The 14198-nt window shown below is 32.9% G+C and overlaps 2 protein-coding genes across 2 annotated transcripts; one reads left to right on the forward strand and one right to left on the reverse strand.

Moving 5' to 3' along the window:
- The first annotated feature begins 1470 nt into the window (after positions 1-1470).
- On the forward strand, positions 1471-6466 carry LOC108746185. The gene is made up of 4 exons (XM_018482792.1): positions 1471-2124; positions 2271-5518; positions 5599-5713; positions 5816-6466. Exons 2-4 carry the CDS (start codon positions 2297-2299, stop codon positions 5995-5997), a joined length of 3519 nt encoding a protein of 1172 aa, XP_018338294.1. The 5' UTR covers positions 1471-2124; positions 2271-2296; the 3' UTR covers positions 5998-6466.
- A 1182-nt stretch (positions 6467-7648) lies between these two features.
- On the reverse strand, positions 7649-11250 carry LOC108745941 (peroxisomal targeting signal 1 receptor). The gene is made up of 9 exons (XM_018482369.1): positions 11059-11250; positions 10033-10397; positions 9784-9894; positions 9264-9702; positions 8621-9176; positions 8395-8563; positions 8172-8329; positions 7921-8088; positions 7649-7730 (listed from the first exon to the last, which is right to left on the reverse strand). Exons 2-9 carry the CDS (start codon positions 10372-10374, stop codon positions 7691-7693), a joined length of 1983 nt encoding a protein of 660 aa, XP_018337871.1. The 5' UTR covers positions 10375-10397; positions 11059-11250; the 3' UTR covers positions 7649-7690.
- Positions 11251-14198: the final 2948 nt, after the last annotated feature.

Consider the following 14198-nt stretch of genomic DNA (forward strand, 5'->3'; position numbering starts at 1 on the left):
ATTAATTCAGCGTTATCTATCCAATAATATCAAATAAACATGTTCATATTATCTCTACTGTCATGTGACTGTGAAATACAGAACATTGGCGTAGAATGTCCATATATATTTTTTCAATTTTACTTTTCTTGCGTAACTCTTTCTGTTTGACATATTATACATTAATTTATTTTGGTCTATAAGTAATATTTCATAGCTAAAACGTTTTGTTTAATCGTAAGAAGAATAAAAAAAAAGTCATCAGAGTAAAATATCAGAGTGAAATAATTGTAATTGTACGTTATTCTGCTTCGAAAATGAAAAATGCAACTATTGTAATTACATTGATAATTATCATTAGTAATGATATATTTTACATAAAACGTACATTGTTTAAATATTGTTATGCGTATATGTATCATTTAATTACATATTTAAATATAAGTATACATTTGAATATATTTTCACATAATTACTGAAATAATGTGTTGTTTTAAAAATTTTGTTTTCAAATTAATAGATTAAGATATAAAGGTGCATTTTAAAATAAATTCTCATCCCATGCAATTCATTTTGGATTAAAATAATAGACGCAAGAATAGACTTAAAACGCTCTCAATCAGATCACAAATATCCTTTAACCTCGAGATATATATCGCACAATATTATTTTATGGGCTGGATGACCTTTTGAGATTACACTTGAAATCAGACTTAAGATGATATTGAATGTAAAATCGCATATGAATATACTGTCTTTAACTTACAATTAGTACAATTTTAGGGACTAGATATATTTTCTTTCGTCTTTGATTTCAAGTATTTCGACTAGAACGTTATTAGACTGTTCATATCTACGTTATCATATACACGATACGTATGTACCGATACGTTATCTTCGTTACACATTCCAAAGTCCATCAGTTTCGTTAGGTTTTGTAACATGTTATAAAATAAAAAGTATTAGTATATATATATATATATATATACTATATTTTTTTATCTTTTTGTCTCAAGGCTAGAAGTTGAAACAATTCCCTCAAAAATAACCATTTTTTTCATTTTCAGCGAATATTTTTGAAATTGATATATGAAAAAATGTTTCACACAAAAGTTTAAGTATAAAATAAGTAGTAAGTAAAAGTTTAGGTATTTTTTATTACTCTTAATAACATATTCATATTTTTCGAAAATGTAAATAAAAAAATCTATTATTTCAACTCTAAAACTTCGAGATAAGCAGATAAAAAAATATAGATCTATCTTTTGATGCTTTACAACATATTTAAAGCCTATCAAAATGGGTAAGATACAGGACGCCTCCCTTGTGAGTACATTCACCCGAAACTATCCCTGCAGTACGCATGTACAGTCGCGCATCCGTCAAAAGTCGACTGTCCATCGATATATAGATTTTATTGTCGACACAACTTGACTTTAACGGTGATGTACTCCAACTTTTCCTTTGCAGTCCAACTGTATTTTTCATCCCTTCTCTCTTTCTTCCGAATATCTAATCCCATATATCTGTTTTTTTTTTTTAAGTCAGATTGTAAGCATAATGCAATGCAGGAGCTGCAAGGATGCATGCATCGCGCTGTCAAGCTCTTCACGCGCAAGCGCGATTTGCTAGGAAATGTCAAACAGACCAACTCTTTTCTTTCTCTCTTTCTCCCTCCTACTGTGCGTTAGATAATCATTTTCGTCGAATAAAACGCATCTCAAGCATGACGCTAAGCATGACGCCGGCCGAGGAGAATACGCCGCGCGATCGCGCTTGTTGATGCGATTTGCTACGCCTCTCTTTCGTGAATTCTCCACTGTGTGCGTCGCGTTGCATCGTGATTTCCGTGAGATTAACTCACAAACGACATAATGCCAATAAACGTACTCACGGCTTCATCGGCCCGTTGCTCCATAACGAGATACCTGGCAGCATGTCGCTCCTCCACAAATCGTAACTCCGTGCGTTGAGTCATATTTCATTGGCATTACTAAGCAAACATCGACCGAATGCTCATTCGTTACGACGCTCACACATCAATTGTCAACGAAGCAGAAACTCCAACGAAGACAGAAGTATAATTATAATGCCTGTGTTACACTGCATGTAATTCCCTGAGTTGTTTAATCCTAGATAAATTAGGTATGTAAAGGGAGAATGTATGTATCTGACTCTCTAGTTATCCATTTTACTATCTTTAACTTATATAATAATTTGTGTCTGAAAACATACTTTTAACAATTAGATAAACGAAGCTGAAATAATAAATTTCTATTCTATTAATTTAGATAAACGATAAGAACGGAGTACAGAGATGGTACGTGTGATAACGGTACACAATTTCCTAGGGCAGAATGTCGCCCAAATCGAGGAGCCCACGGCGACGTGCACAGCAATTAGCCAGGGACAGGAAATGCTCCTACTGGCATTGCCCACACATTGCGTGGAGGTATGGGAGCTGATGAATTCGGACGTTAAACTGCGTACTATTTTTCCCACTGTGGATATGATCAATCAAATGGTACATTGCACTAAGGGAGATTATATCGTGACGCTGGAATCAAAATATCTCAGAGATACTGCGAGCAATAATCATGCAAATAGAGCTACTTCTAATTTTGTAAGGATTTATGTAAATTGGGCTATAGCGAAGGATCAGAGTCAACCAATGCGAGCCAGAATTGCCGGTCGAGTCACGCCGAGTTTAAATCGACCCTTGAACAGCTTAGAAATGATAGAGTTACCTCTGAGCGTGCAGCCTACATTGATTGCTTGCTGCCAGTGCACTGGAAACTTACTGATAGCCTCGGGAAACAGTGCCATTCTGCATGAGTTTAAGATTGAGACGCAACAAGTATCAAAGATAAAGTTTATAGATTTTGAGCCTAGACCATGGTCATTGGGATTCACGTTTATACCTACGCGCATGGAAATCATAGAGGATTTTATAGCAATCATGGATAATACAACCTTATCCGTTTTTCGTCTTACAAACTCAATGTACGAAGATATTGACCAACTTAGCTCTTTAACTTCCACTTCTTCTTCCGTCGACAAAACGTCCATATCCACAGATTCATCTCTTGTAGAAAATAGCAGTAGTCTTGGAAATGACGATGCGTCATTGCAGGGAACAAATATAAAGCACAAAACTATAGATCAAGATTGTCAATACGTAACATCTGAAAATAATGAGATAATATCCAATGCAAAATCTAAGGATAAAAAACACAAGGGCACAAAAGGAAGTACATGGTATAAGTCAGAAACAGGTGATTTCAATAAAATGAAAGCAAGTAATAATAAAAATTACATAGATTGGGAACATCTAATATACAATGAAAAAGATGAGATGCAAAGGTTAATTACGCAAGGAATTATTGATCCCTCTTCACAGCCATTGACGGTGAATCTGTCGTTGATAAGTTTAGAAAGAGTTGGTCCAGGTCATGCCCTCAGTCCTTTTATATTAAATCCAGCGGACATAAGAATTTTTATTAAAACAACCTCACCTGATGTAGGCTGGTCTGAAAATTACATGATAAAAAATTTATTATGTCTAAAAATCAATGTTGGAAATAATAATGCCAAGGTAAACGGAATTCTAGAAATCTTCAAATGCATGGTGTTGAAGCCATTGTATATGAAGAAGGAATGTAACATCACTGGTGTGAAAAAATCTATGTTGCGATCTGACAAGTACAGATACTTGCAAGGTATAAGTTGCTTTGTTTGTACTACGCAAGAAGGATATTTGTATCACTTTGCCGCGGCTAGCAGCAGTTCTGTGGATGCGACGTGCCTGACCACTTATCCATTCACCGCACCTGTTCATCATGTGGCGCTGGAGCACACAGTACTTCATGCATTGACCGAGGCTGGTCTCGAGTCCTACACATTACGTCTTTCTCATCATATCGCGAAATTGTCAAATAATATAGATGGTACGAGAGTGACTTGTCCCAGTATCATCGAACCGATAAGTCTGATTGGTTTAAGACCGTTCTTAGGAATACAAAAATTGTTGCATACAAAGAATTATATAATTCTGTTGGCTAAAGCCGACAATTCATGGACAATGTACTCTTTGAATTTACCTAAATTCGAGAACGTATATTTCGATATATTGAATGCAGCAAGGAATCACAAATCCTCTAGTCCAAGCACTTATCGACATTTGCTGGGAGAAGCACATGCCTTGATACGTTTAGCAAAGGATGTTTTCTATGATATGAATAACGAGGAATTTGACGATACGACACGCAAGAACGATCTTAAGTTAAAAAATCTTTACAATCAATCGTGCGCGTTGCTCGCGGATTACTATATACGATCGGAGAATGAATCGGATTGGGATTTATGTATTTCTTACTACAAAATGTCTGGGTTAAAGCCTTCGGAAGTATTATCCAGAAAATGCTGTCAGGACGCAGCAGGACTCTTGACGTTCTTGACGGATGCGCTTCTCACAATGAAAAGCGGATCCGAGGCGGACGCGCTTTTCCAAGGACAAAATATAATAGAGATTATCTGTAAGTTGGAGAAAGAGGATTTGTTGAAATTGATCTTCGGCAGTTCTGTGCTAAGGGAGTATGCTACCGAGAAATTGATAAATCTTCTGCTAACACATGAAACTAGCGATATCGTTCAACTCGCCTTAGCGCTTTTATATATCCAAGCAGATAAACAAGAACAAGCGGAAAAGGCATTAGAACCAGTTTCCGTGCGATGTATCAAGCAGATTGTTTTGGAACGCTGGGAACTGCTGTTCGATGTAGCTGCAATAAAAAAGAGGAGTCCTATGATTGCTACTTTCTCGGATTTTGCTGGTACCTTAATGCTCATAAAGAACACTACTTTCGCCGATATTCTGATACAAATAATAGAAGAAGAAGGTACGTTGTCATTGCATCAAATCATACAAGTGTTCCTGGAGTATTTGCCATCACGAGTTGGAAGAGACGGGCACAACGCAGCCACCACCTTGCAAGTTTTTCTCGAGAAGTATTTACATAATTATTTCAGTTCAAAATTCATGATGGAATGGCCAACTGTAAATAAAAATCAGATACGATCAGACTTTGCTCTCATTGAGGCATTCAAGCTATTAGTGCGATCATATTTAGGGAAATTAACTCAAACAAGAGTGTATAAAACGGATCCCAAAGAGGATCAGGAAAAAAATGATAAAGAATACTTTATGTTCGCAAAATATCGACCAAGTTATTTGAACAAAATGCCACCGTATGCCAAAGATTACCAAAAAATGTTAAGCGTGAACGATTTTAAGGATATAACGAATTTTAACAACGCATCCGAAAACGAAAAGATTATACCTAAGGAATTGTTTAAGTTGCAATCCGTATTGTCATGCGAATTTCTGCCGATTGAATGTTTGCACGAGGTCAAGCAGTTTCTCGAAACGCAAAATATCGATGGAAATTTATCTCTCAAGACATTATGCATTCAGAATACGGAAGAAGTAACGATAATTCTGATGGACAGCTGTCCACAAACTGTAGTACAATATGCGAAGGTATTTTTAACATGAGATATCGAATTTTTATCTAAACATTTTGTTATAAGATAATTTAATGTCTTTTTACCATGTTTCAGGATAAATATACGAAGGATACTGAGTGGAAGTTTCTTATTGAATTAACGCGGGACAAAATTGCCACTTCAACGACGGAACAGGAGCTACATCTCTTGTACACACAAATTATGAAAGGTAAGTCGAACATAATTTGAACAAATAATATGAACAATACTCAATAGAATATGCAATAGATAGAGAGAGTATATAATAAAATAATTTTTTCTGAATTTATAGAAATCCTGAATTATTTGCCACATGCATTGCCTATGAAAAGTCTACATCGCATATTGCCGAGAGATGACATGGCAGCATTTCAAAGATGCACCGAAATGTGCAATCAAATTATGCATGCAGATCATGTAAAATCGTTGATAATGGAAACTGGACAACAACTTTTGACAACTCTAAAGTTGTGAACATAAGGTTCCATTAAATATCATTTATTAGCTAATTTCTAGACAAGGAAGTGATAATACTAAGGAATTACGAATATAAATTCCGATATATCACGTTTTAATAATATTGCGGAAAATTACTTTGTGTGCACTTATACTCACAGATTAACCATTTCTACAAACATTTCAGACATATGTTCCTGATTAATGCAGTCATGTAAACTGATGTTCGTTAGTTAATATATAGTTGTGCCAATGCACGCATTTTTAACAATCAATAACTTTCATCAATTATTAAATGAAATTCGAAGAGATATTATAAATAGAATTCATCTATAATTAACTGTTGAATCGTTCTATATAGATATATTATATTATAACTAAAAATGTAAAGTCTGACCCAGAGCAAAAGTGATGTAATACTTAATACATAAAGCTTTATGTAAAATAACGAATGTATACGAAAATTAGAAATTTGGAGTGCATTACATCCATATAAAAATATTTAAGTATAATTAATTAATGACTACACTTATAAATAATTATACAATGTTTGAATGCTCTACACAGATCGTACCCAAATTTTTCAGAGTTTAGTTATCAATCGAATTCGTTCTGCTCTGGAACAGAAGGTATGTCTTTAGTGAAATGAATTTTACTAAAATAGTTTTTATCAAATCTGTTGATACTAACGAGTAGTTTTACGTAATTTTTTAGTGTTACAAAACATGTAACTTTGATGTGCCTTTAGCAATGATTTCTCTTTATTATAAATCTAATTATGTTAGAATGATTAATAATATTTATAATTCATCATAAAAAATAAATACATAATAACCTCTCAGCTGCATTTTTATCTTATATATCTTATCCATGATTTTTATTCCTGACAAAGTAATCAATAATCGCTATTAGAACTATTAATAAAAGAAAGAAATATAAAATTCTATATTTTTATTAATGTTGTAATAATTCATAAAATATAGTTTCAGTATACTCAGATTAAAAGATTGCAACTTTCTTTTCGATGGGTTTCAGAATGCAATCTATTCACCATTTAATAAATCCATAAGAATCAATCGTTTGGTGAATAGGTTGCTTTTTGAAATTAACCCATTAAAAAAGAAGTGTTACAACTTTTTAGTCTATGAGTGTACATAAAATTTTAAATAATTTTATAAGTGACAAAATCAAGAGAATTTAAAATTAGATTTTAAAATTGGAATAGAATAGCAAAATTTAAATTTAAGTAATTAAAATATTTTCAATAGAAATCAATTTAAAATATACACTTACATCTACTTTTTTTAAAAAACAAAAATAGATATTAAAAGTATAAGATATTGACAAGTCCTTACAGTTATTATAATAGATTACCCTGAAATATTATTCAATTGTTATTCATAAATCGTATTTAACGTTAACAATAAATGAGTTATTTGTTCCAGTTTTATATTTCTTATGTATATACAGAATATCAAAGTTAGAGAGCTAGTATATATAAAAATGTAATAACTCAACAATATCTTAAATGTCATCTATTTGTATGTACATTTTTTGTGTTTAATTAGAATCTCTTAGAATTTAATTAAATGCTAGAATATATCGAAGACATTCTATTATTTGTTGATTACCTATATAATTCCGAATGTATTCCTAAATAGTCCATATAAAAATGAACCATTGTATAAACCCTGATAGTATTTGTGTCCGTTTACATTATTCCAAATTCCTTGTTTAGTCTTGGTAAATCTCTAGAAGAATATATTATGGGTATTTTAAATACATGAGTAACTATTATAATGCTTTTATAGGCGCAATCTATATTAACTACAAAAGATTTTGTAAAATCGTATTAAAAGAAACAATATAAATAACCGCTTATATTTAAAATGCAAAGCAAAATTGAACAAAGAATTCTTTTTATGTTACTTTGTATGTTACCTGTTTTCTACGGCTTCCATTAAATCATATTTACGCATCAATGATATAACTAATCTTAATGTTGACCATATTGTATTCGACATTGCTTTAGGAGGTACACTATTAGCTTGTAGACCTCTTCCAGCAGCTTGTTGATTCAACGCTGTCAAAAGATGCTCACCTGCCTCCCTTTAATATAATATATAATTTTAATATAATAATTTCATTGATACATTATTTTTTTGTAGCTTGAGAATTATGTATATATTTACTGATACGCTGAAAGATTAACGCAAGATATGCCGAGATTGTAACGTGCTCTAATAAATCCAGGTGATAATTCTAAGGCACGATGATACGCATTTACAGCTTCTTCTGATCGTTGACCATTAGCTAGAGTAGCTCCCAATCTATTCCACAATCTGGAATCCTTTCGGGAATATTCAAATATGCGTATTAGTTTCATTTATCACAACAGAAATAAATTTTACTTACATCGGGACGCACGTGCAACGCTGTTTGAAAACAATCCACAGCTTTGTTGTAATCATTTGATAAATTGAACAATATACCTAATCCACACTGTACATCCGCATCAATTTCATCTCGAGGATTCATTCTCGCGGCTTGAATATACAGATCTTTGACTTCATCATATATTTTGCTACAATGAAATAACATGTAAAAAAATGTTCTAAAATTAAAATGACTTTTGACTTACTCATATAATAAAGTAGACACATTGAAATTCGGATGTTCATCTTGTTTAATATTAGATTCTGAACCTGCAAGATGTTTGTATTTTTCATTCTTTAGTAACCATTCCTTTAGTGTTAGGCAGGCTTGCTTTTGATAAGACTCGTTTGCATAAGAAGCTGCTAATGTCATGAGAGCAACGCTATTCGATGGATCCAAACACAGACAACGATTTAAAGCAGAGATGGCTAAAGGATCCTGTTCATTTTCAGCTTGTGTCTTGCCAAGGAGTAGCCAGGCTTCAATGCTATTTTCATCCTGTTGAGCGGCAGCTTCAAAACATAGTACAGCGCTTGGTAAATCACCCGCTTCTAATCGTTTCTTGCCTTCTGCCAAAGCATTTGGCAAATCTTTCATAGGATTTGTCTCAGAGAAATCATATTCCTTATTAAATGGATCATAATATGTGTCGAATTCTGATACCCACGGATGTGTATAGGAGTCTCTATTCTGCAGAGCTTCTGCAGAGATCTTGTCCCATTCTTCTTGAAATCGTTTCCATAATGACTCCATATTATCTCCTAAAATGTTAATTATTCTTATATTAAAGAGTCATTGTAATTAAAGACACACATGCTTAGTCCCAAAAAAAGAAATTAAAATATTACCTGCAACAGAATTTTCTTTTACGAATTCGTCTATCCATGTACCTGCAAATTCTAATTCTTCTTCTACTTTATTCAAAACTGTATTGTCATTGAGATTAGCTGTATCATTTTCTATAAATTGTTCTATCCATTCCTCGCTTGTACCATTCAAATTGATTGCTGTTTGATTGCTTTCTATAGGAATATCACCTTCTCGTTCCATGAATTTCATAAACTTTGAGTATGCCAATTTTGGCTCTTCATCTTCCTTAATTTGAGTAATATCATTTTTATTAGTAATATTCTGTACAGCATCCGTCTTATATTCCAGAAAATCTTCTGCCCATTTTGGATCTAAACCAAATTCATTTAATTCAAATTCATTTATCTCATAATTTGTGCCTTCCTCCTCTTGAACGGGTAAAATAGATGCATTCCATATATCGTCTGCATGAAGTTCCTATAATTCACTTGTAATAATTATCTTGTAATAAATCTAGAAATAAGTACAATTTTATAGAGATAAATTAAATAAAATTACGTCTAGAGATTTAGATGTAAGATAAGGATTTCCCCAACCCGCATTCAAATCATTCTGTAATTCTGTTATGCTCTCGGGTCCATTTTCTGAATGAATCTGATCCCTTATTTCCTGTAATAGATTATTCATTCAAAACATCTATCTGCAGGCAAGCAGATTTCTCCAAGTAGGATAATTAATTAGCAATAATGAAATATTTTACAATACTAGAAATAGGTATAATTGTAGAGATAAATTTAATAAAATTACGTCTGCTGTAAGAGTTGTAAGAATAGGTCCCCAAGCTTTATCCAAATCATTCTTTAATTCCCTTATGATTTCAGGTCTAGTTTTTGGTGGATGAATACTCTGATCTATTTCCCTCATTTCTTGTAATAGATTATCCATTCGAAACGTCTGTGGACAGGCAGGTTCCTCTAAAAATTGTTGGACCAATTGATCTGCGTCCGGTGTTTGGAACGTTTCTGATGAACTAAACGGTCGATGAATTCCTTCTTCCTTGAAGCCATGATCTCGCACATAATGCGATGCCAAACGTATCAGAGAGCTGGAACCTCCACAGTCTCCTTCCACTAATTCACGAAATGCCATCGTTTTATATTGTTATGGAATTCCTGTATATTGAAAAAATTTTCTTTTTTTATATATTTTTTTATATAGACATCTGCTATATTATCTACATTAAATATTTAGTATATATTGAGTTCTCAACAGTAAATACTAAAGCCTAATCTACAATGCTCTTTGCTTATTACTGTTTATCTCTTGCTAAATTCTCTTTTTGCGACTGTTTCAATGACAATCATATTTCTTGTTACATGATATGTTTCTTGTTTCTTTCGAAATTCACTTTTATCTTGGATGGACGACAAAAAACGAAGAAACAGAATAAGAGGCAAAAAGATAAAAGGTAAAAAGTGGTAAAAGGCAAGAAACATCGAAATGTGATTTTATCTAATGAATCAAAGAGATAAATATTTTAGGTGCACAAAATTTAATGCAAAGTCATAGAAAGCTATAGACAGAAGTCAATGTATCATATGTGTAAAACATAGATAGGCAATCGCAAAGGTTTTAATCTTATATTATGTAGAATAAATCGTTTAAACAAGAAGGACAAGAAGATAGCTGCAATTGAGCGTTCAGTATCCGAAGTTGGCGTACGATCGTTAAAAAGAAACGCTCATCGCGTGAAGTTTGATGACGTTAGTCAACTGATTCTATCGGTGCAGTTTCGCTCGCGAACCGTGTAAAAACAACGATTAATGGGAGCACCTCGATATTTCCTCGTCGCTTTCGTCCGTTCTGTCCTTGTTGTGACACACTCAGCGTTATCGTGACGTGCTCTCTCAGAATATTAAAGAGCAGCAAGATTTTGACGATCGAGACTTTGCACCGGAACAACTGGAGAAGGGGAAAAGTATGAAGAGTGAGGACTGGACTCTCGTCGATTGAACGCGCGCAGTAGATCGGTGAGTAGAAGAGAGAAAGAGAGAGAGAGAGAGAGAGAGAGAGAGAGAAAGAAAGAGAAACAGCGAGAAAAAGAGAGATGTAAAGCTACTGGAGAGAAACTTGAAAACATACATCTCTCCCTTTTCCGACGCTGATTAGAAATATATTAATCTGCTTTAATAATGAACTCGGGAGCAATACGTTATTTATTTCGTTCGTTATTTCAATAATGTGCGCCTTCTGCACCTGCGAGAAATGCATATTCGTGGCCGCGGCGAGTGATGAATGGTGTGTTCGGGGAGACTTAGCGCTATTCTGTTATTCTATCTTCGTTGTTTATTGGACGTAAAACAAGGATAGAATGACACAGTAGCGCTAATAGCGTTTCCCCGAACACACGCTAGGCGTGCAGTCGAGCTGCTGGACGCTGATTGGCTCGCTGCTTCGGCCATGTTGAATTCCTTCGAGTATCGAAATTTTGAACTGCGATATTGCGATTCTCGAACTTGTCACTCAGTTGCGGGACACATCGAAGTCGGAAGGCGGGAGGACATTTCGTATTTCTCGTGGTAATTATTGTCCGAAAAAAGGCTAGTGAACGCGAATAGTGATCGCGAGTGTCTTGTAAAACGTCGTTCGATCGTCGTGACGTATAAAACATTGATTGCGACTGTTACTGTGTGCTAGTAATACCGAGATAATAATGGCGAGAATCTCGGAGAAACAGTTTTTAGTGAATTGGGAATCTGGATTGTTCTCTATGCTTATTCTCATCACTTTCTCGAGATCAGGTACATCGACAGCACGATGAAAACTCGAGTATTACCAGGTACATGTATATAATCTGTAAAATCGGTTGCGTTGTCGATGATTATCATTCATGTCTTTGATGAGTTGTACAGTATTTGCGCGCTAAAAATTTATTATGTGGCTGCTTTCATTTAGGTATTTTTTCATACTGATGCTCGACGCTCTTTTTCGGCGTCAAAATAAGTCATATAATAGAATATTAAGCATCAATTTTGATTACGTGATATATTTTGATGTTGAAAATGAGCATTTAGCATGAAAAGGCATTTTTTGGCTGCTCACGCGCTGTCTGTTTCATTTTATCATTTTTTTTCTTCCATATGTAATAAACGATAAAGATAGAATTAATAATGAATTCTGTTACTTGCTGCATACTAGATCAGTGCATACTAGAAGCTGCTGTACGGGGTGGTCCACTAAATCGACCATCTAAAATATCTCGCTTATTTTTGATGATATAAAAAAATGTTTTAAATGAAAGTAAACGATTTCGAGGAGGATTTTGATCAATTTGCTTTTATTCTAGGTGGAGGCGCCAGAAAGATATGAAGGTCATCTCCACTTTTTAAAATGGAATTGTATAATTTTTTTGCACAATATGATTCCTTTAATTGTTCTGCATATACAAATATTAAGGTAGAGATATAAAAAAAACCAATAGTTTACGAAATACTTTATTCCAGCACATAAAATATTAAATAATTCATAAACTATTAATTTTTTAATAATCGTATATTAAAGGGTTCTCTACATAGAAGTTATAGATAGTCATGGAGTCTTAAGTCGTAGGAAACTGACCAATTTTAATCGAGTATTCTTATATTTGATTGTGATTGGTTGGTTTCCTACGACTTAAGACTTCACGACCATCTACGACTTCTATGTAGAGGACTCTTAATACTTTAATGAAAAGAATAATGAGATGAATCAGTTGATGGAAAGGAAACACATAAATGCATATTTAAAAAATTAAAAAATTATCGATTTTGCATAAAATTTTTTAAAAGCAATTATGTGTTTTCTTTACTAATTTATTCATCTCTTATTTTTTTCATTAAAGTCTTAATGTACGATTATAAAAAAATTAATAGTTTACGAATTATTTAATATTTTATTTATTATTTATGTCAATATGTATCGGAATAAAGTATAAAATATCTCAAAATTATTGGTTTTTTGATATCTCTACCTTAATACTTTTACATACAAAATAATAAAAGGAATATCATATTGTGTAAAAAAATTATACAATTCCATTTAAAAAAGTGGAGATGATCTCCATATCTTTTTGATGCCTATAATAAAAACAACATAACCAAAATACGTCCTCGTCGAAACCATTCCAGTTTTGAAATATTTTTCACATCATCAAAAATAAGCGAGATATTTCAGATGGTCGATTTAAGTGGACCATCCTGTATGCATAAAATTGGCAAAGTTCAAATGTAAAAGTATATAAATATTTTAAACGATTGACTATCTACTAATGATATTGTTACATTATTTAAGAAAATATACATATATCATTTAATTGTCAAAGTTGATTATATTGTATAATTATTGCATATTATTGATATTTTATATAAAGCAGCTTTTAATATATGCACTGATCCAGTGTAGTGCGAGTGATCGAATTCACTAATGCTCGTTTCCACCAATGTAGATTAACTTTAATCTCGGTTCAATTTATTCTTTATCTTTTTTTAATTTTTAGAACTAGAAAAGGACGAAGAGTAAGTTGAACTGAGATTAAAGTTAATCTATATTGGTGGAAATGAGCATAAAAGTTTAAAACGTGTGGTCAAACTGAATGCAGATATATGATCAACAATGAAATATGCCAACAAACTCTCGCGACGAGTACGGTGAAAAGTAGGATCTATCGAATCAAAGTAAATGTAGATGGTAACTGGAAGATAGATACATGGTTACCTATCGAAGATATGTCGATAAATATTAATCGTTGGTAAATATGAAAAACATTAATGGTAAAGATCTTTACTATTACTCGAGTAATAGTTTAAAACGCGCGTCATATAAAGATATTCACACAAATTATGTTATATTACGTTTTATATTATATATATATATATTTTTTTTTATACAATATTTTTATTATTTTCTAGTTTGCAAAATTAAAATTGCATTTTGTT

This window comes from Trachymyrmex septentrionalis, unplaced genomic scaffold (genome assembly GCF_001594115.1).
Source record: "Trachymyrmex septentrionalis isolate Tsep2-gDNA-1 unplaced genomic scaffold, Tsep1.0 scaffold16, whole genome shotgun sequence".
Classification (NCBI taxonomy): domain Eukaryota; kingdom Metazoa; phylum Arthropoda; class Insecta; order Hymenoptera; family Formicidae; genus Trachymyrmex; species Trachymyrmex septentrionalis.

Excerpts from the sequence above, each read along its gene's own strand:
- LOC108745941 (XM_018482369.1), bottom strand. The coding sequence starts at position 10,374 with ATGGCATTTCGTGAATTAGTGGAAGGAGACTGTGGAGGTTCCAGCTCT. Across the intron at positions 9,895-10,032 it reads TTACAACTCTTACAGCAGAC|GAAATAAGGGATCAGATTCA; the intron begins GTAATTTTATTA and ends AATCTATTACAG. Across the intron at positions 8,564-8,620 it reads GTGTCTACTTTATTATATGA|CAAAATATATGATGAAGTCA; the intron begins GTAAGTCAAAAG and ends ATTTCATTGTAG.
- LOC108746185 (XM_018482792.1), top strand. The coding sequence starts at position 2,297 with ATGGTACGTGTGATAACGGTACACAATTTCCTAGGGCAGAATGTCGCC. Across the intron at positions 5,519-5,598 it reads CTGTAGTACAATATGCGAAG|GATAAATATACGAAGGATAC; the intron begins GTATTTTTAACA and ends ACCATGTTTCAG. Across the intron at positions 5,714-5,815 it reads GTACACACAAATTATGAAAG|AAATCCTGAATTATTTGCCA; the intron begins GTAAGTCGAACA and ends CTGAATTTATAG.